At 47.0% G+C, this 20,486-nt stretch overlaps 1 protein-coding gene across 2 annotated transcripts; it reads right to left on the bottom strand.

The window, feature by feature from the left end:
• Window positions 1–297: 297 nt before the first annotated feature.
• Window positions 298–20,445, bottom strand: HMCES (5-hydroxymethylcytosine binding, ES cell specific). 2 transcript variants are annotated; one of them, XM_032458774.1, is made up of 7 exons: window positions 20,338–20,445; window positions 19,748–19,961; window positions 13,567–13,710; window positions 12,615–12,740; window positions 4,867–5,048; window positions 2,499–2,691; window positions 298–1,059 (listed from the first exon to the last, which is right to left on the bottom strand). In XM_032458774.1, exons 2-7 carry the CDS (start codon window positions 19,928–19,930, stop codon window positions 823–825), a joined length of 1,065 nt encoding a protein of 354 aa, XP_032314665.1. In that variant the 5' UTR covers window positions 19,931–19,961; window positions 20,338–20,445; the 3' UTR covers window positions 298–822. The 2 variants fall into 2 exon arrangements, with proteins under 2 accessions (XP_032314665.1, XP_032314666.1); XM_032458775.1 differs by having other exon boundaries at window positions 20,301–20,349.
• Window positions 20,446–20,486: the final 41 nt, after the last annotated feature.

Here is a 20,486-nt window from a genome sequence, read left to right as displayed (position 1 = left end):
TCCGGATGGGGGGAGGATAGCCCACGACCACCCAGACAAACATCTAATTATACAGCGATGCGCGTCAGGGAGGACAGGGGCGCTGACCAGGCTGCGGCGGACGGCCAGCCCCCAGAGTCTGGCCGGCTCCTCGCGTGGCCGGGGCCTGTCCTCACCCACATCCTCCCTCCCCGTGTAAAGACGGGTCTTGGCCTCTGCAACCTCTGTGTTCGGCAGGCACTCTCTCAGGCTGGTTTTAAGTTAACGGATTCAGACAACTTCCAAGTATTAAGAGTGAAAAGAGACTCAACAAAGAGCCCCTCATCAAGCCTTTTTATTGTTTCCAAAGAAGTTTTGTCCACAGAAATCCCCAGTGCCCCGTATCTGTGACAAAATCCATTCCCTAGGGCTGATGCCAGGAAACAGATCCAGAATGCCTTCCACCAGCAGCATTTTCTGAAATGTACGCAGTTTATCAAATATAATTTACACAGGAAAAAAACACAATGTTTTAAGAACTTAATTCCAAAAGACTGGAAGAGCCCAAAGGCTGAGCAGAAAACAGCCTCCGCTGGCAGCACCAGGTCGGATCCACCAGTCCCACCAGGAGAGGGCTGTGGGCACACACCACGAGTGGACGGTGGTGGCCCTCCCTCCTCCCAGGCTGCCCCACAGCCCCACTGCATTTGGGTCACAGCCAGGACAGCTACTCCCCAAAGAAGCCACCACTGTTCACCCACACTGTGCTAGCTCCTCCCAAAGCAAACCCACAGACCGCGCCGGCGCCCGCCTCCACAACATACTGAGCGCAGCACACCTGGCCTGGTCTCTGAATGCCCCGCCCTACTCAGTGCGCGGCCGCTTGGCCTCGGGCTCCTCCTCCCTCTCCCGCTTCAGCCACCGCTCCAGGAGTCCTGCACTACTTCTCTTGGGGGACACTGGGCTCTTCTGGAGGAACTGGCTGGACCACTGGGGCACATCTGATTCTGCCTTTTGGGGTGTTTTGGGGTCTTCCTTTTTGGGTGACTTTGTGGCCAGCCACTGCAACATCTTCTGGCTGCTGCTACTTGACTTGAGCTCCTAGGAGAAAGAAGAAAAACCTCAAACCACCCAAGCTCAAGCTTTTGGGAAAAGGCCAACTCCAAGCAAAGAAACGGAAAGAGGCATTAGATACTGACCCAGGTATGGAAAATGTTTCTAAGGGCCAGACGGGGCCACTAATCCGGAATGGGAGGAGGGGAGCAACTGAGCATGTTCCAGGGGGCAAGGAGCAGGGAGTAGCTCTAGAAAGGCTTAGACCTGTTAGAGAAGAGAGCTGCCAGGAATTCCCAGCACCTGCAGAGAATGGGCGTTCACAGGGAAAAGAATGTCCATCAGTGTGACCAGCCAGTGTGGGGAAGTGAGCAGGAGACAGCCCGATGAGGATGGATTCAGCCCACAGCTGCAGAGAGTAGCTGTTTCCCAGCGTGCAGCCCCCACAGCTCCCCCCCGCCACTGGCACTGCCCCTTCCGTGCCCTTGCACCCACACCCCAACCCTCAACTGCAGATTCTGAATCCACACAATGCCCCCTTTCCAGAATGTGAATTCTTTTGAAGTAAAGACATGGCAGAAATGGGGCAGTGTCGAGTGCAAAGTAAATATATATAATTACATTTTTAGAGACAGCTAATGAAAAAATGTTAGGAGCACAGGAGTTTGAGAGAACTGAGACAAAAGAGGAAAGATGAGACTGAGCGTGAAACCTTAACAAACCTTAGAGAAAATGGAGACGGGGCGGCTGCGTCCGCCATCACCATCCTTCACGCTTCTCAGACTGTCTAAGGTGTCTGTTTTGGAACACAGACCCATGTCTTACTTAGGTCCCCCTAGGCCACCTAGGAACACAGCTACTCCTAAGCCTTTGTCCCCGGATGTCAGCAGGGGCCAGCTCTTGCTCTGGAACCTCCCACTGCAGGCCTTTTGCCTGTTCACCTTCCCTTCAGGATACATCTTCCGGATCCTTGCCAATTGTAAGTTAAAGTTCACAGCAGGAATGTTCTCAGATCCTCCTGAAGGAAAATGAGGACTGGAATTCCTCCATCTCATACTTGGGAAAGCAGAGGTACACAAGAGACATGTAAAAGGCATACACTTGGCTGGGGACCAAGATGCAGTCATGGTCAAGGGCTCCTTTGCCTTTCGCACAGTCACCCTGGAGGAGTCCTCAAATTTGGCTTTTTATGAAAGATTCACCAAAGCAGCGTCTTAATGACACAGAAGCCTGAGCCCCGCCCTGAGTTCTGACACAGCAGGTCTCGACAGGGCCAGCATTTCCGTTTTGAAAGAGGTCTCCTGAGCACCAAGTCACAGCCAGCTCCAAGAACCACTGCTCTGGGCCGCCTGGCTGTGCACAAGGGAGAGGAGTTTTGGGTGGTTTATACTAAAGCTCCAATTGTAAAAGGCCATATCATAAATGAATAGGCCACACTAACACAAGACAGAAAGCTCAAAAAGGACTGTTGGAGTCACAGGCCCTACCTTTCTGACCAGCAAGTTGACGGGAACCAGACACTCAAGGGCATCGTTTCGTGAATTGTTCACCATGGAAGACACCGGATGGAAGGTGATGTTCTCTGTGGGGTGGATCAGCTTCAGCGCTTCTTGAGTTGAGACCTCACCGAAGTCCAGCCATTTAGAGACTGCCTCCTCTCCATCTAATATGGCCGGCATCCTAGCCAGCAAGGTCAAGATGGTGGTTGGGAGAAGCAGAGCAAGGGGAGGGAGAGGGAGAGGGAGAGAGGGAGAGAGGCCTCGTCAGCTGCCGGTGCAAACCGCCACCACAAGCAGCAGCTCACCCAGCTCACCCAGCTCACCCGCTCACCCCCGCTGTGCCTCTCATGCTAACTGCTGCCCTGCTGCCTGGGCCCCGGCACCACTTCCCAGTGCACGAATTCAGCACCCGGAGAGCCAGCCTACCAAGGGTGATAGCGAAGGCAGTGACAGTGCTGTGACTGGATCCAGGGCACCCTAGTGCACATGCTACCAGACTGGGGACCTTTCAACATTCAAAGGGAAGAAAAATCCCAGGAACCTTGTCTATCAACAGTACTCTCCAGCCTCACCACCCAGGGCAGGTTTGTGTAACAAAGAGCTATCCACATAACTGGGAACAAAAGGACACTGAGGCTCAGGAGAGCAAAGAGGCTGCCCCAGATGACTCCCAGTGCTAGGAAGATGTTAGCAAAAGATCTCTTGTTTAGCTTCTAATTTCATGTTGTTGGCCAATCTAAAGACTGCACACATTTCACTGGTGGGTGGTACAGTCGAAGTGAGATGAATGCATAAACATCTATTTTAATAATTATTGTCGCCTCAAAAAAATCACATGTGTACTTTAAAAAGGTATTTAAAAATATCTCTAAAATCCAGATCATTTTATGATGAATGGCATCTCTGCACTGTGTTATGGTTTAATTGGCAGCACTTTTCTTAACAGCACATAAAATAGTGGCACATTTAAAAACCAGTGGTTTTTAGGTTAGCTGAATAGGAATTTATTTTAAGGTGAATTAGCAAAAAATAGAATTCCTATACCCCATGAAAGCATCACTTCAGACAGAACGCATAGGACAAAACCAAAATGGGTAACAGTATGTGCAGCACAGAATTCTTTGCAGCAAAATATCATGAAGTTACTTCTGAGGGCACTCAGATCTGGCGAACCTGTGCGGTGTCACACAAGCATAGTCAGTTCTGCTGATGCTTGTTTTTAAAATGCAAGCCTGTCCCCAGCATGATTAGTATATTAGAAAGCAACTGAAGCATAATGCGAATTTTGCTTAAATTATATAGACACGGTTTTGTCTATGAGAAACACTGAGAGTGAACACAGAAATCCGCACCCGCTGAAGTGAGCCCCATACAAGTCCACAGAACGCACATCCCTGCGCATCACAAACACAGACAGCTACTCGGCTCACTGCACGTTATCCTCTTATTCTGCATTTGTAAACTTTTCTCTGTGTCAAAAAATCTTCTTATTCAACATCTCAAACATGTCTCAGCTTCCTGGCTAAAACACGCTGAGCAGTACATGCAAACAGAAAACTTTTAGGTCTTGAGGAGAAACTTGAAATAATGGAAAAGCATCTTGAAAGCAAGAACACGTAATATCTCCCGAGCAACACACATAAAAGACCCCACATCAGTAACAACGCTGTGGGAAAAGGAACGTCCATGGCTGGAACAGCTTCAGGAGAAGACGTGCGCACAGATAGAGGCACTGCTACAGAGCTCCTAGTGGTGATGCTGAAGTTCACTGGCGGAGGCCATACACTGGATCAGAGTGTTCAGTCTATTATGAACGCGTGCCTTGAAGGAACATTTCAAAGGCAGAAAAACATGCCTCAGGATTTAAGATCTCAAAAGATAAAAAATTTTGCGTAATCTTCCTTCCACCACTTCACAGTATCTCACGAATCGCACCTCTTCCGACATTCATTCCACAAGCCAATTTAGGGTTTTTTTCAGGTCAAGTGCCACTGTAATAACTACGTATTCCTTAACCACTTAATGTATGAAACTGCAGTACTGTTTTTATTAGATTCCTATTATTTTTTAATGTGTTACTGACAAAATTTCAGTGTTACCCCTTATTCCCACTTTTCTCGTAAGTCCTGTGGCTTTCACTGCACAACTCTGCACAGTATGGTGATTTTTAGGGAAGCATGTCATGTTAGAGCCAACCTGACAATTAATTGTATTTTGTGAAGCAACCATCTTAACTTCCTACCCTCTAAATCTGTGTATACAGAAACTTTGAATTCCAAAAGCCTGCTATCTCAAAGCAAACAGGACCATGCCTCCCTAAATCCTGGTGGGCGCAGGGGTCAGGAGTGTGACTTGCCTCTGGTGGATGTTCTTCAAGCCTGTGCAGGCGTCCACTGTGATGATGGTGTAGGAGTACAGGGAGTCTCCCCCATCCGGGGGCTTCCAGCAGTCAAAGACCCCAGCCATTGTCAGCAGCCGCCAGTTGTCCCAGACTTTCTCCCAGTCCTCAGGACTGTCTGCAGCACCGGCATTGTCTGACTGGAAGCAAAATCCAGGGCCAATTAGATACTCAGCAGCCGCCTTCTCCTGCAGGCTGGGTCCTGTTACAGACTTGAGAGCATCACAGTCATTTCAGAAGTAATTCAGCCCATGCCTTACTAGCTCCCCCTGATCCATGTTGCCAGAGAAAAGAGGCGCGGTGGCAAGTGCTCACTGAAGCTATAGATGTAGGACTCCTGAATGCTTCACAGCACAATTTAACTCCTTCAGTGGGTACTTAGGCCTCCCATGATCCAGAGCATCATTCGGGTTTTCACTTACAGTGTGAATCTGGATTAAACCCCGCTGCTTGTAAATGAGCTCTAGTGCAATTTCACGCCCCTGTGTCTTGCCGAAGCAAGTTTCCTCTGCCCAAAACGTCTGCCCTGCCCTTTCTCATCATGCCAACCCCAACTTGCCATTTAAGATTCAGTTCAAGGCCTAGAATACAGAAGGCTGGAAAGAGTGTCACCTCCATCCTAACAATAAGAAAAAAACGAGATAATCTAAATAGCCATAACTTTTCTTAAACTCATCAGAGGACTAAAGTCATAAGGCAACCAATTAGCCTGACCTCTGTAGAAAGACAGAGTTGTCCAAGGGGAGATGAGACAAGAATACTGGCTTCCCCGTAGCAACAGGAGGAAAACAAGGCCTTCCTGCAGCAGGTAAGAATTCAGATGCAATTATCATCAAATTGCTAAATGCAGAGAGTGGGGTAGCCTGAGAGAACAGAACCCTCAGGGGCTGCAGACATCCGGGAAGCTGGAGACTGGGGGCAGCAGCCTAGAGAAAGCCGTCCTTGCCGGCGCATGCCCAGAGGCTGGGAGCTCTTCCGCCTCACCTGATCAGTTCTCCTCTAAGGAACCAAAACCTTAAGAGGCCAGGGGACAAGTAATAATAATCCTTATTGCCCCTAAAATACAGGTAGAGACTCACCGAGGCTGGAGAAGGGTAGAAGAAAAACTCCTCTGCTTGCTGGGAAAGGAGCAGGATCATCAAGAGGGCTGAGGCTGAGCCAGGGGCACAGCTCCGCCCGAGACTGAGACCGAACCAAGACAACAGGGCTGAGGCTGAGCGCCAGGGGCACAGCTCCGCCCGAGACTGAGACCGAACCAAGACAACAGGGAACTCTTTCCGGCGCCTGCAGGTGAGCACGCACGGATGACAAGCAACAGCGATCTCACTCTGGGAAAGGGGCAGAGCCTGGGGAGGCTCCCACAGGCCTCTTCTCTAAGGCACAGGCACAGAGGGACGTAACAAAAGCTGCAGGAAGCAGGGCTTTTGAGAAAAACCCTCTGGAGGTCAACCCTTACCCTAAAGACAAGGTGACACCAGAGGAATTTAAAGCCTGTGGTGAACAACAAAACCCAAACCCAGTTCAGCTCCTGATAAGATCGACAATCTCGGACATTAATGGCCTAACAGAATACACATATCCATTTCCAGACATATATATTATCTCAGTATCTGTCCTACCTACTATGTCTGGCAATTGCTCAAAAATTACAGGACACAACCTTTCCAGCACCAGCCCAAAGCCAGCTGTCCTCCACGCACCAGCATCCAGTGAGACGCGCCGCGCACCGACAGAGCAGACACAGGCGGAGCCGGCGGAGCGGACGCAGGCGGAGCGGTGGTGGCCAGGCTTGGACTGGGGCGGCTGCTCTTGGCACTCCTCTGACCTATGCAGGTTTATTCAAATCAAACAACTGTTCCACCAGTTTCAAGGAACTCCTCCCAGGCTACCGCGGCCGCCCCAAATCCAGCTAATGCCACCAGCGAGGCAAATAACGATGCCCTGCAGTCAACAGCCAGTCTCTTCATGATCTCGGTCTCCCTTCTACATCTCTACTGCTAAGAGACGCAGGTCAAGAAACATCTGTACTTCCCCATCTTCAAAACTCAATTCATGTGGCATCTAGACACCCAGTGTGACAAGGAAAAGTCTTCACTGAATGAATCTGCTGCTTCCACACCTTATTTTATTGACAGAAAATGTTGAGGATCCCAAATTTGATTGGTTTGAAGAGCATGTGAAGGGTTTGACTAGATGATGAATGCCAGTACTAAATCTGCTGGAGTCTCCTGTACAAGATGCAGAGACAACATCCAAAATTAGTTAAGAGCTGATCTCCTTAAATGTGGCTTAAGAAGTATGGACACATAAAACTTTACTTTGCAGATGAGAACAGATTATTATCTTACTTAGAGATAAAGGATGGGATGTGGAAAAGAGATTCAGTTTTCACTTCGTTCATTAAATTTATAAGGCCATGAAACAATTAGGTAATACAGAAAGCTTCCGTGATTCTACTTACATGTACATTAGAAGGTGTTACTGTAGATCCTCACTTCCAGCAGCTCTAATTTAATGCCGATGTACTCTGGATAAAGTTTTATGTTAAACTATCACCGTTCTCTTCGGAACCAAACTCTTTCCTCTGGGACTTTGGATTTGACATTGCATTTGACATGTGCCAGGGCAACGATGGACTGGAATCTACCCCAGATCCAAGCATAACAGCACATGTTGCTTACATCCTTATCAACTATTCTTATCCAATAAGAGCGCTAGATTCTGTTAGCTAAACTGATAACAGGGTAGAAGTACACGGACCTCAACTAATTTCAAAATGCTTTTTATTTCTCCATCTGTTGAATGTTTTTTATGGTTTTAAAAATGGTCCCTTTTGAAGGTTAAATTGACAAATCTTGAAATTAAAAAGGCAAATACATGAAGGAGCCAAGCGGTAATCAAGTATTTGGGAGGGGAAAACTGGAAGCCTGCTTACATCAAATTCAGAAAAACTTTTATACTTTTTCCTGTAGTATGTTTTAAAAAACGGAATCAGAGTAGCCACATTTGGAACACTTTCTGTTAACAGTCAGTATGTTTAGATAGTTAGAACCTGGTCCTCAGCCTAAAGTGGGCTTGATTTTGGAAACTAAGTCTTTTCACAACTGCCTCAATGCACAGAGACCTTTTTAGAAATAGACACTCCCTTGAGTCTTTTGTTCACATGGTCACGCACTGATGCTTAGATGCTCTGATATCTACAATGGCACAGTAGTCTGGATAACCAAAGTCATTTATTTCCCATCTTTAGAAACCTACACTGGAACAACCATATCCAACAGATCTCAAGCTGCCGTGTGTGTGAATGAACATTCCCTTTCATTTCACACCTGAATGCTGTACACGTATTTTGGATTGTATATTGTGTTTGTGTATTTATGCTTTGATTCATAGTAACTTCTCATGTTATGGAACTGATTTGCATTAAACACAAACTGTAAATTAAAAAATGGCTGAATGAGCAAAAAAAAAAAATAATTACAGGACACATGAAAAAGCCAGGAATCAGCAGTGAAATGCCCTGATACACAGCAATCAACAGAACCAGATTCAAGAGACTTTATTTCCCAAATGCTGAAACTAATTAGACAGGAATCTAAGTAGAATTACTATATCAAGGCTCTTACAGAAAAGGTAGACAACATGCATGAACAGATAAGGAATTTTGGTGAAATAAGAAAGAATTGTGGGGGAGGGTATAGCTCAACTGGTAGAGTGCATGCTTTGCATGCACAAGGTCCTGGGTTCAATCCTCAGGACCTCCTCTTAAGGAGAAAAACCTAATTAGCTCTCCTCCCTGCCAAAATAAAAGTAAATAATTCAATAATAAATAAATAAAATATAAAAAAAGAAATAGTGAACTTTAAAAGAGGTCAATAAAAATTACCCAAACTGAACCACAGAGAAAAAAGAATGAAATATACAGAAGAGAATATCCAAAAACTATGGGACAATATCAAACCACCACAGGTATAATCAGAATACCAGAAAGAAAAGAGAAGATGGGGCAGAGGGAATAGCTGAATACATAATGGCTGAGAACTTTCCAAAAACCTTAGAGACATCAAACCAAAGATCTAAGAAGCTCAGAAAACATGTCAGGCACACACACACCCCCTACACACATCATACTCAAACTACTGAAAACCCAACAGAAAATCATAAAGGCTCTGGTGAGTGAGAAGTGGAGGGGCACACGTTACAAACAGAAGACAAAGACAAGAATTACAACAGGCTTCTCAGACTGTGAGAGCCAGGGACAACGGAACACTTTTTAAAAAGTGCTGGAAAAAAACTGCTAACCCAGAATTCCACACACAGTGAAAATACCTTTCAAAAATGAAGACAGTAGTTGCCAGATGCTGGGGCAGAAAGAGACTAACAGTGAGCGTGGGTTTCTTTTTGGGGTGACAACGTTCTGCAATTAGATAGCGATGATGGTTGCCTAACATTTTGAACATACTAAAAATTACCATTCACTTTAAAAGGAAGAATTCTATGGTGTATGAATTTTACCTCATGATTTAAAAAATCAAAGGACTAGATACTCTTCCAATTCTTCCAGACAAACAAAAATAGAATTCATTACCAGCTGACCTGAATGACAAGAAATATTACAGGAAGTTCTTCAGGGGGAAGTAATACGGTATCAGAGAGAAACCTGGATCTACACAAAGACGTGAAGATTCATGGAAACGTCTAAAATGAGAGTCAATGTAAAATTTCTTCTCTTATTTTCCTCACTCTAAAATTTAACTGACTAAAGCAGAATAGTACCAAGCGTGTTGTGAGTTTACAGCATATGAAAAAGCAAGATGCATGACAAGATACCACAAGATGGGAGGACTGGGAACATACTGGTGTGGGGTCCTTACACTGCACAAGAAGCGGTGTATTATTTGAAGGTAGACTGTTATTACTTTAAAAGGTCTATTATGGATCAGCTACTAAAAACAATTTTAAAGAATTTTAAAAGAAGTAAAAATAAGCTAATAGTGGAGATGAAATGCAATCATAAAAAATACTCAATCCAAAAGCAGGTAGAAAAAAATAGAAAAGGAAAATGGAGCTGATGAAACAAACAGAACACCAGCAACAGAGTACACTTTTACCCTATTACATAAATAACTACACTGAATGTGTCTGCAACAAACTTAAAGTCACTGTCAGATCGGGTAAAACGGAAAGACGTAGCTCTCTGCAGTCCGCAGAATTCTCTCTTCTGGGAGGCCTTCCATGACGCCCCGGTCTGCGTGCCCTCCATAGGCATTCCCCACTAGTCTGACTCCATTTGTCTGTGCCTCAGAGGTAAAGATGTGAGGATAGAAAGCACGTCTCCCTAAACTTCCAGGAGCCCCGCAGGGCGCGTGGCATGTGCTTAATAAATGTCCAACAAATAATGTGGTAATTCTTTACAGGCAAGAGGCTAACTGTACAGAACTGAGGAGAATGCCGTCCTAGTCCGCACAAGTGCCTAACGGTCTCTCAAGAGGGAAATTCTCTTTTTGGCTGTACAATTCCTGGTTCAAAGATGGAGAAGCAAAGGGACAGAAATCTTACGGAATGGTTCCCTCAGGAAACAGCCGTAGAAATCTGGATTTATAGTTAATTTTAAATGAAAAAAATCACAGTGGAAAAGCTAGGAAGAGGTCAGCCTGAGTACAGGGCCTCGACTCCATCTCTAGAAAAACAAAACAGCCAGGACAAGCACGCTGGCTCCTCTGGGGCAAGGGTAAGGATCACTGATGTGACGAGGCCCAGAGCAAAGACCACACGTTTGGTGGCTCCCTGCAGAGGGTAGGAAGAAAGCTGAGGAATCCCTCAGAGGAACCGTGCCTGCCTACTGCTATGTAGGGTCCTCTCTGGCTGGGAGAGACCTGACCATAGAGAGACCTCCCTCCCTTTCCCTGGAAGGTGGGTAACTCATGGCTAATGCCCTGACTGACTGGACACAAACAGAACCAGAAATGGCTCTACCTTTTAGTCTGGTAATTCTCCACTGTTGAAAAACCCTAAATATAGCAGTCATATTGTGGAATGCACTATGAAAGCTGGCAAAGAAAAATTCTAGCCTTTCAGAGGGACTAGGTAAATGGAAGAGAAGAGACTGCGTTGAAAAAGGAGGACTAATGGGAGGAAGAACATAACTAACAAAGGTCATGAAAGTGTTCAGTGAATGGATGCACAGTAACGGGGTTGGTGGGTACCGGGAGAAAGGAAGTTACATCCCTACTTTATTCCCTCAGCAGAACAAAATCCAGACGGGTCAGTGATGTGGGAATCCTAGCACCCTTCTCTGCTGACACGCATTCAGTTCTCAGATACCCGACACTCTCTCCCCATCCTCACTCCCAGCCGGTGACCCTGCTTCCTACTTCCCTGGCAAAATGGAAGCATTCAGAAGACTGGCCACGTGCTTCCAAACACCCCTCCCCACCTTCTATACGTGCTGCCTTCTCTCCGCTTCTAAGGGTCTGTGCGCTTTGCCAGGTCACGTTCCCCACTGGGGCCCAGAGCTCACTCCCTCTCGCCTGCGCAAGGACGGCCTTCTACTGACTGACGCGTTCCCCCTGCTCCCCGCTCGGCTGTTCCCAGCAGCTTACGAGCTGCTGTTAGTTCCAACTGTCTGTTGCTAGGATATGGAATTTTGCTGATTTGTGTATACTGACCTTGAGGAGACACTTTTCTAAGGTACTTGCATTGTCTAGAAAGAGGTAAAACTATTATTTGGTATTAGACCTAGGAAGGAAAGGAATATATTCAACCAAGGAGGCACAAGACTTGCACGCTGAAAACTATAAAATATTGCTGAAAGAAATTTAAAGCCTAATAAATGGAAAGACGCTCTATGTTCACAGACTGGAAGACTTAATACTATAAAGATAGCAAATTGAGCAATTCCCCAAACTGATCTACAGGCTGAATGCAATTTCTATCAAAACTCCAACTGTCCTTTTTGCAGAAACAAGCAAGCTGATCCTAAAATTCATTTAACACTTTGAGGAAACCCGAATAACCAAAACAATCTTGACAAAGAACAAAGCTGGACTCAAACTTCCCCATTTCAAAACTTACTACAAAGTTATAGGGTGGTACTGCATAAGAACAGACATATACCAGTGGACAGAACTGAGACTCCAGAGGTAAACATACACCTCTAACCAACTTTTGACAAGGGTATGAAGACCAATGAAAGGGGACAGAACAGTCTTCTCAGCAAATGGTACTGGGACAACTTGACAACCACAAGCGCATATTGTATGGGTCCATATATATGAACTATCCAAAGCAGGCACATCTATAGATACCAAATAGGTGAGTGGTTGCCCAGGCTGGGAGGAGCAGGAGATGGACAGTGACTGCTAATGGATATGGGGTTTCTTTTTAGGGGTGATGAAGGTGTTCTAAAGTTACACAGTAGAAATGGTTGCACAACTCTGAATATACTAAAATTAAGCTGGTGACTTGCATACTTTTAAAAGGTGAATTATAAAGCTGTTATTAGAATAAAGAAAGCTGTTATTAGAAAAGATAATAAAAAAAGAAAAAAATTAGAAAAGATAATAAAAAAAGAAAAAAAGGCCACAAAAAAAAGCTGTTATTAGAAACAAAAAAAAAACCCATGAAGAAAGAAAGAAAAAGCGCCCTCCTTTGGATGAGCTTCCCCGCCCCTTCCAGATAGCTAGTGAAAGCACTGCTGAAGGTACCTTCTCTGTTTTGACCTGGGGGAAGTAGATGAAGTACGGCTGCGTCTCGCTCACTCCCGGAAATCGCTGCCACTCGTAGAATCCATCTGCCAAGACCACACAGCGTCTTCCCTTTCCCAGAGGCACCTGCGGGAAAATGTGAGAAAGACGAGGTCTTAGTGACGGAAGCACGTTTCATGGACTTGAGTTAAAATCTCAGGTCCACCAACGTGTGGCGACCTCAGAGCAGTCGATTTCTCTGTACCTCACTTTTCTCAGGTACAAAGTCACACACAGATGCTGAAAAGATTAGATAATGTACGTCACAGGAACAGCTCTCTGACAAACAGGCACTTGTGGTGGCTAGTCTCCAGCGCTGGCCCCCAGGACCCACGCGTGCCCGCGTCCCCATCCTATGCGGCCCCTCCCCCGCAGACCCCGGGCTGGCTCTGCATAGCCAACAGCAGGCAGCAGAAGCGATGCAGCGTCTGCCTGCTCTCCTGGACGATGAGCTCCGGGGAAGCCGGCTGCCAGGTAAAGAAGCCTGACTACCCTGACAGCCCCCAGCCAGGCGTGCGAATGGGTTCCAGCTGTTCTGCTCATCCCAGCTGAGGTGGCAGATACGCAGGTTAAAAAGTCATCTTGGCCATCTAGCTGCCTTCTGATTATAATGACATGAGAACCTGCAGTTACATAAAAACGCCGGTGAGCCTAGTCAATCCACAGAACACGAGAAATCATAAGCTGCTGTTTTGTTTTAAACCACTAAGTTTTGGCATGCTTTGTCACATGGTAACAAACAGAACAGCACTCTATGTTAACAACTGGGAACACACTTTGGAATTTTCACCTCTGGAACCTTAAGGAAGGTTCCAAAGAGAACCTTATTTTATTTCTCAGGTATATAAGGCATCAACAGTTCTGGTAGATAAAATGTCAGAACATGTGCCGTTTCCCTAGACCAGCGACATACCTTGAAGGACCGTTTCTCCATTATGGTATCACTGCGACAGTTGGAAGTGTTGAACTGCAGCTTGGAAGGGTCGCTTTCCCTAAACCAGTATGGGACCAAGCCCCACCGCATGGGAGCAATGACACGCTCAGATGAGTCTGCACCCTGCCATGGAAAAGGTTCATATTCAGTGAGATGGCAATGAAATTTAGAACACCAAACTCAGCACAGGCATTACAATACTGTTAGCATCAAAATACAAAGGATAGAAGATTATTAAAAGAGAAGGATTCTACTTGAAAATAATGTTAATCATGATGTGAGTAACGTGAGCTCTGCTTGCGCAGGGCGGGGGATATGAAGTTTAGTTTCTGTAAACTTTTCCTTAGTGCCTGCTGCGGGAGAGACAATGTTCCAGGCCCTGCGCTTCACTCGGCCCCGGCTCTCAAGAAGCACACGTTACGGACAACCACAGCACAGTAAGACACACGCCATGACTGAGGCGACACAGCGTGCTGGGGGACACATGCAGGATGCTTGACCTCGGAGGGCTTGCACTGTGCCCTGGGAGGACACACAGACAAAAAAAGTATTAAGTAATAAGACACTACCGGCTAAGGGCCATATAAGTGGTACAAACACGGAGGGGGATCTGTGAGAGGTGGAATGGAGACGTGTACCAGCTCCTTGGAAGGGGCAGTGGGGAGGGAACCGGGTGAGTTGCTTCTTGGACTGGATTCCACAAGAGGTACAGGATTCAGACAGAGGAGAGAAGGGAGGAAAAACCAGATAGGAAATTAGAGGCCACGCCAAGTATGCTCAGGGGTTGGGGAGGGTACAGCTCAGTGGCAGCGTGCGTGCCTAGCATGCATGAGGTCCTGGATTCAATCCCCAGTACCTCCATTAAAAACAAAAGCAAACAAAGAAACCTGATTGCCTCCACCCCCTTAACCAAAATAAACCCTTACAATTTAAAAAAAAATATGCAGGAGGTGGTTTTGTGCAGAAAAGTTATAACAAGCCAGAGGATGCTCTTTTTAGGAGAGTCTGTTTACAGGGCTGGCCCTTGGTTAGCATCTGAGAACCCGGATTTTGAGTGTTTCCACCTGTCCCTGATAATGATGCATAGTATACATGCCTAGTCTAAGCAAAAAATGAAGTTTATGCTGAGCACTGCTTTCCTTCTAGGAGTCTGGAATTCTGATACTTGCTGGGCAGAGTGCCTGTGTGACCAGACCCCAGTAAAAGCCCTGGGCCTGAGTTTCTAATAGGCTTCCCTGGGCAGACACACTGCACACGTTACCACAGTTTTCACTGCTGGAGAAGTAACATGCTTGGTGTGCCCTCACAGGAAGGAGAGAGCATGAGCATGTCTGTGCATGAAGTTCTCCAGATTTCTACTCGTTTCTTTTCCCCCTCTGATGCTACTGTGTATCCTTTCACTGTAATAAAACTCAGCCACATTATATGCTGAATCCTTCTAACAAATCTCCAAATGTGGGGATAGCTTTGGACCCCCTGCCCCCGACACATGGTTGTTAAACTTTTGGGGGGGAGGGTGTAACTAGCCCCTTGAGAATTTGATGAACTCCATAGATTAAAATGCACACACACACTACTCCTTATGGTATGTACACCATGAGCTGGAAGAGACCCGTGAGTAGAGAGTGCACATTGCATTCTGCTACAGGGGTACAGAGGTCTGTGACAGTAAAAGAATACAAGACACCCAAGAGGAAGGAAGGAAGGGAGGAAGGAAGGAAGGAAGGAAGGAAGGGAGGGGAAGGAAGGAATTGCCGTGGCAAATAGAAAAAGAAAACAGGGATGAGTAAGTTTTCAGGCCCAGAAAACCGACAGAACGACAGCACTGTCGAATGAGAGAGAAAAATCTGAAGGGTGTGATCTGGGGAAAGAGCACGTGCTGAATTTCCGAGAACAGTCCCCAAATCTTTGCCACTCCTCCCACTGAGAGCTGGTGGAGGGCAGGGGTCTACATTCTCTTCTCTTGAGTGTGGATGGGCTTGTGACCTGCTTGTATCCAACAGAATGTGGCACAAATGACAATGCAGGATTCCTGAGACTGGTCAGAAAAGGTTTTCCAGCTCCTCCTTGTTTGCTGAGACACTGCTTTCAGTGCTCTGAGCTGCCACGTAAGGAATCTAGCTACCCTAAGGCTACCATGCTGGGAAAGCGCCCAGGCTTTGCAGGAAGGCCGCACGTAGGTGCTTTGGTCAAAAGCCCCAGTTAAGAGCCGGTGTCCACTGCCAGATGAGACAGAACACGCCTCTCGATCAGATGCTGGTTACCTTTTCTCTGCACGGCTACGCAGGAAGCACTACAGACTCTGCAGGCCACAAGGCCTTGTCAGAAGTGCTGTTACAGGGACAAACAGCCACAGACAGCAGATGAACAGATGCCGTGTGCTCCACAACGTTTCATTCACAGCAATGGCCAGACTGCTGCTCTAGACGCTTCTATCCCCAATGCCACGTCTTCTCAGCTGAGGCCCCAGGCTTCAGGGAAGAGCCAACCATGCCCGCAATGCCCTGTCCTGATTCCTCAGTGGTGGACGTAACATAAAGTGGCTTTAAGTTACCAGAATAAAATCCGAGGAGAGGTGTTTACTACACCCAACAGGTGCCTGGAATTAAAGCTCAGGGGAGAGGCAGTGCGGTATGGGGACGGGCCGGTGGGGCTAAGTCTGGCTTTGCGAGCCCGCGCGGTCTGCACTGCAGTGACTTAAGCAACGCAGTCCCGCCGCCGCGGGCAGTGGGAGCGCAGCCCGCGGCCGGGCAAGCCTGGCTGTACCCTAATAACTTCCGCTTACAGAAACAGGCAGCGGGCCAGACTTGCCAACCTCTGGTATAAGGGAAAGAATAAGGCCTTTTAAGAAGACTCTGGTTCAAAAGTCCCTTCTCTGCTACTTACGAGGTTGGACATGTGGCATGGAACAGGCACACAAGTTGTAGTTTAGTATTTTTTACAGTTATGATTAAAAAGAAACAACAAAATCCTTTTCATAAAGGCAACTGATAAAGCCATTAGGATAAAGTTTCTTAGAGAGTAAATCAATCACAGGATTAAGCCTGGGAGTACAAAAAATAAAAAAGTGAAGTCCAAGAAAAAGTACCTAGAGACAGAACAGTAGGCTGACAAGAGTCGAGAGGATGGAACTGCAAGGAAGGCAGTAGTGTCTCAGGACTCCCTTTTGTTTAAAGCTAATCCCTCCGCTGAGCTCCTCACAAGATCCTGCTCCATTTCTTTCAAAATCTTGCCTGTATTTTTAATCCCCTTTCCATACAAAGACACACACACACACACACTCCATTCTTGTTATTCAAGGCAGTCAGGTTCTACAAAGTCGCTGGGAACACTGAATTAGGGAATACTGAACCGCAGATCTTACGGGAAATACAGTTAGGTGGCCAGGAGTCTATGGTGACAACATTTTCATCAACTCATCAATATAAAACTTGTGTTATGTGTATTTCTGTTTAAAGTGACTTTATTTAACATATACTGTTGATGCATTAATGTTGAATCCAGGACCAGCAGCCACATTACCTCATGCCTGAGTGCAGCATCTCTAGCACGTGCATTCTCCCTGTAAGGCGTGCGACAGCCTTCCTGCATTTAGGAATTCTGGCCTGCACTTTAGCACTATGCTTGGGGACCATTTTAAACAGTGAAATCACCAACAAAAAGCAGAGAAATGTAAAAATACATAGCAATAAACAGACCACAAAAAGGACACTTGTTTATAATACGAAAACTGAAACTAGGTAGGGCTTCACCTTATTTGATCTCAGCTGGGAATGGCGATATTGGAAGACTTGAATATTTCACCGTATTTCACCACTTTGTATATCCAGGAACCAAACATAAAAGCTATATGAGTATTGTATTGGTGGTTACAAACAAACTCTAGCAAGTAGGCAAATACACAAACATGGAATCTATGAATGAATATATATGTGTGTGTGTGTGTTTTTCCCCTTAAAGACAGAAGCAGCCTAGGTATACTGTATGCCAAGAGGCAGGAAAATAAAACCAATTAATGAGCGTGTAGGATAACTAAGGAAAAGATGACCCTGGAAGAAATGGTAGGGTAGAGAAGGGAGAGGAAGAATGTGTGAAAACTTAGAGCTTTTGTTAAGTCCTCGTTCTCTTTCAAAATCAAATGTTTCAAATGTGCCTTCCAAGCAGAAGGGCCCCCTGCCCAAAGCTTAAGCGAGAATAAGAGAGATAACACTGTATAACAGCCAATAAAATGATCTCTCATCAGAAATTTGCAAGACAATACTCTAAATCTGAGGTTCTGAACATGGGGCAATTTTGACACACACACCCCCAACCGTGGGGCTCCTGGCATCTAGGGGGTATATATTTGGCAATATCAGGAGACACTTTTGGCCACGATGACCTGGGGAATACTGCTGGCAGTCAGTGGGTAGAGGCCAGTGATGCTGCTAAACATTCTGCAACCCCCACAACACAGTTATCCCGCCCAGTATGTCACTAGTGGTAAGGTTGAGAAATCCTACTCTTAGAAATTCCACCTTTAACTTGAGTGCGTTCACCGGATAAATGTAAACCAAACCCAAATGCGGGGCTGCCCTGTACAGGGAACAATAGATACAAACCGGCTTCTAAGCCAAAATTACTGAAAATATTGCTCAATATTAGTCATCTTTTCCTCTACACTCTTGGACTTGTGACCAGAACAGCTGGTAGCACTGGGGTAGATAAATGAAAGTGGAAGTAAGTTGCAAATCAGTGGTTTCAAATGCAAATATTACAATCTATACACATGAGCAGGCTGCAGGCAGTTGGTGATTTGAATTAACGATCTGCTCAAATGGTTCTATTTTTGCTTTATAATTTACAGGTTTGAAAAAAAAAAAAAGAAACCTCAAATATTTATCAAAATTACGAAACCCTAGCAATCTTAATGAAATGTATTAGAGATGTGGAGTCAAAATATTGCATCAGCAAATTTCTACCAGTGACGGGAGAGGAGGGCTCCACCTTCCTTGTTCCCTGTTCCAGGAAGCATCCCCTGAAGTGGGGACAATGGACTGGACCTCTGTTCCAGTTCTGCCCCTCACTGACTGGGTAACCCAGGACAAGTCGCAATCTTTCCACACTTCTGTCTTTGAATCTGTTAAACAAATTTTTCTTCCAATTAACATTCATTCTATAATTTTCAAGAGGTGGTACAAAGACAACCAAGGCTAAAAAATAATAAAGCTCATATGTAATCCTTCTCTCTCTTCAAATTATGCTTTCCTGTGAAACATGAACCTTTCCCAGTCAAGGTTCCCCATGATATTTAATTTTGATTTCCCTCTCATTAAAAAAAGTTTTTTTAGTTTCAATGGGGAAGTATGCATCTACTAAAAATGGCTAAACAATAAACTAGTTCATGTAAATAGCTTCATTCAACCAAAAAGATGTTTATTTCAAAATAATGTGATCCCTGTAATGTAGGAATGAATCTTTTTTGACTATATATTATCACAACAGTTCTGAAGAGCATGCAGTCGGGGTATGACCAACTTCACAGAGTGAGTTAAGCATTGTGGACCAAATAAAATAAAAATCCAGGAGGGAAACAGTTGGGATTTTAAAAAACACATCAAGGACATTTCAAATACTTATGATGTGGAGAAATATTTAAAATATTTAATTTCTGGAATGAAGCATTTTTATTACACTGCATGTGTGCCTGTACACACACACGCGCGCTCAGAATAAAGCAAAAAACCACAACATGACTATAAATTCACTCCAACCCTACAGGGGCAGATAGTATAAACACAATGAACGCAATTAAACTTCAGATTACCAAACCAGATACCTCTGTTCCGAAAGGCAAACACAAAAAGATTGAAAATACAAGCAGAAAGAACAGAAACCCGGAGAACCATCTGAGTTGTTTCAGATCAGCCAGTCTCAGTCCTGCCCTGAGCCTAGATTCTGGTTTAGCCGGACTGGTCAGGGGCATGGAAATCCATTTTCTCCCTCCCAAAGATACTGAAAGGACCCAGGCGACCCGTGAGGTTAGGAGGATGCTGACTTGAGAGGTGTCTTCAAACGCAAGGCCCGGGTGGCCCTGGCGGGCCCTGGGGCGGTGCGCCCCGCACAGGGAGGCTGCGGGGCTGAGGGGGGTACGCGCGGGGGTGCGGGAGGCGGGCGTTACCTGCTCCACGTGCAGGCGGGACAGCAGCACCGGGCTGCAGGACTGCGGGCTCTTGTTGTACGACGGGCAGTACCGCTCGGGGTCCCTCCACTCCGGGAGCCGCCGCCGGCCCTGCCGGTCCCGGTAGGCACAGGCCCTGGTGAGGACCTCCAGGGGCAGGTGACAGGACGTCCGCCCGCACATCCTTCGGCTTCGCCGCTCGCACCGCCGGTCCCTAAACGTGAGGACGAGGCTGGAGCGTCTGGGACGCCGGTCCCGGGCCTTCGCCCCCGCGCACGACCTCCGGCGACGCCCCGCCGGGGGGACCCGCCGCGCACGGGGTCACGGTCACTCCCCGGCCGCGCGAGGAAGGCGGTCAGCGGCCTCCGGGGCGGCCAGCGTCTCCGCCTGGGCGCCTCCTGCCCCGCCGTCCGCCGCTCCGCCCCTCCGGGACCCGCCGACTGGGCCTCCCGCCGGCGAGGGCCGGCTGACCCGGGGACCGCGCCCTCGCGGCCGCACGCGCTCCCCGCCGCCTCGCCCCCACCTCAGGCCCGCCCGCCCGCCTCACCCCCACCTCAGGCCCAGCCGCCCCGCTCCCCGCGCCGCCTCACCGCCACCTCCCGCCAGCCGCCCGCGCCGCTCTCGGCCTGCAGTGCCGCCCGCGCCAGGCCCCGCCCCGGCAGCGAGCAGGGCCCGCCCCCTGAAGGCCGTCCCCGCCCCACGCGGCGCGCTAGCCCCGCCCCCAGTGACGAGGGAGTGG

The sequence above is a fragment of the Camelus ferus genome, chromosome 17 (assembly GCF_009834535.1).
Source record: "Camelus ferus isolate YT-003-E chromosome 17, BCGSAC_Cfer_1.0, whole genome shotgun sequence".
Lineage (NCBI taxonomy): Eukaryota > Metazoa > Chordata > Mammalia > Artiodactyla > Camelidae > Camelus > Camelus ferus.
Note: the sequence above shows the minus strand (reverse complement) of the source record. Positions and strands in the feature narration are given on the sequence as shown.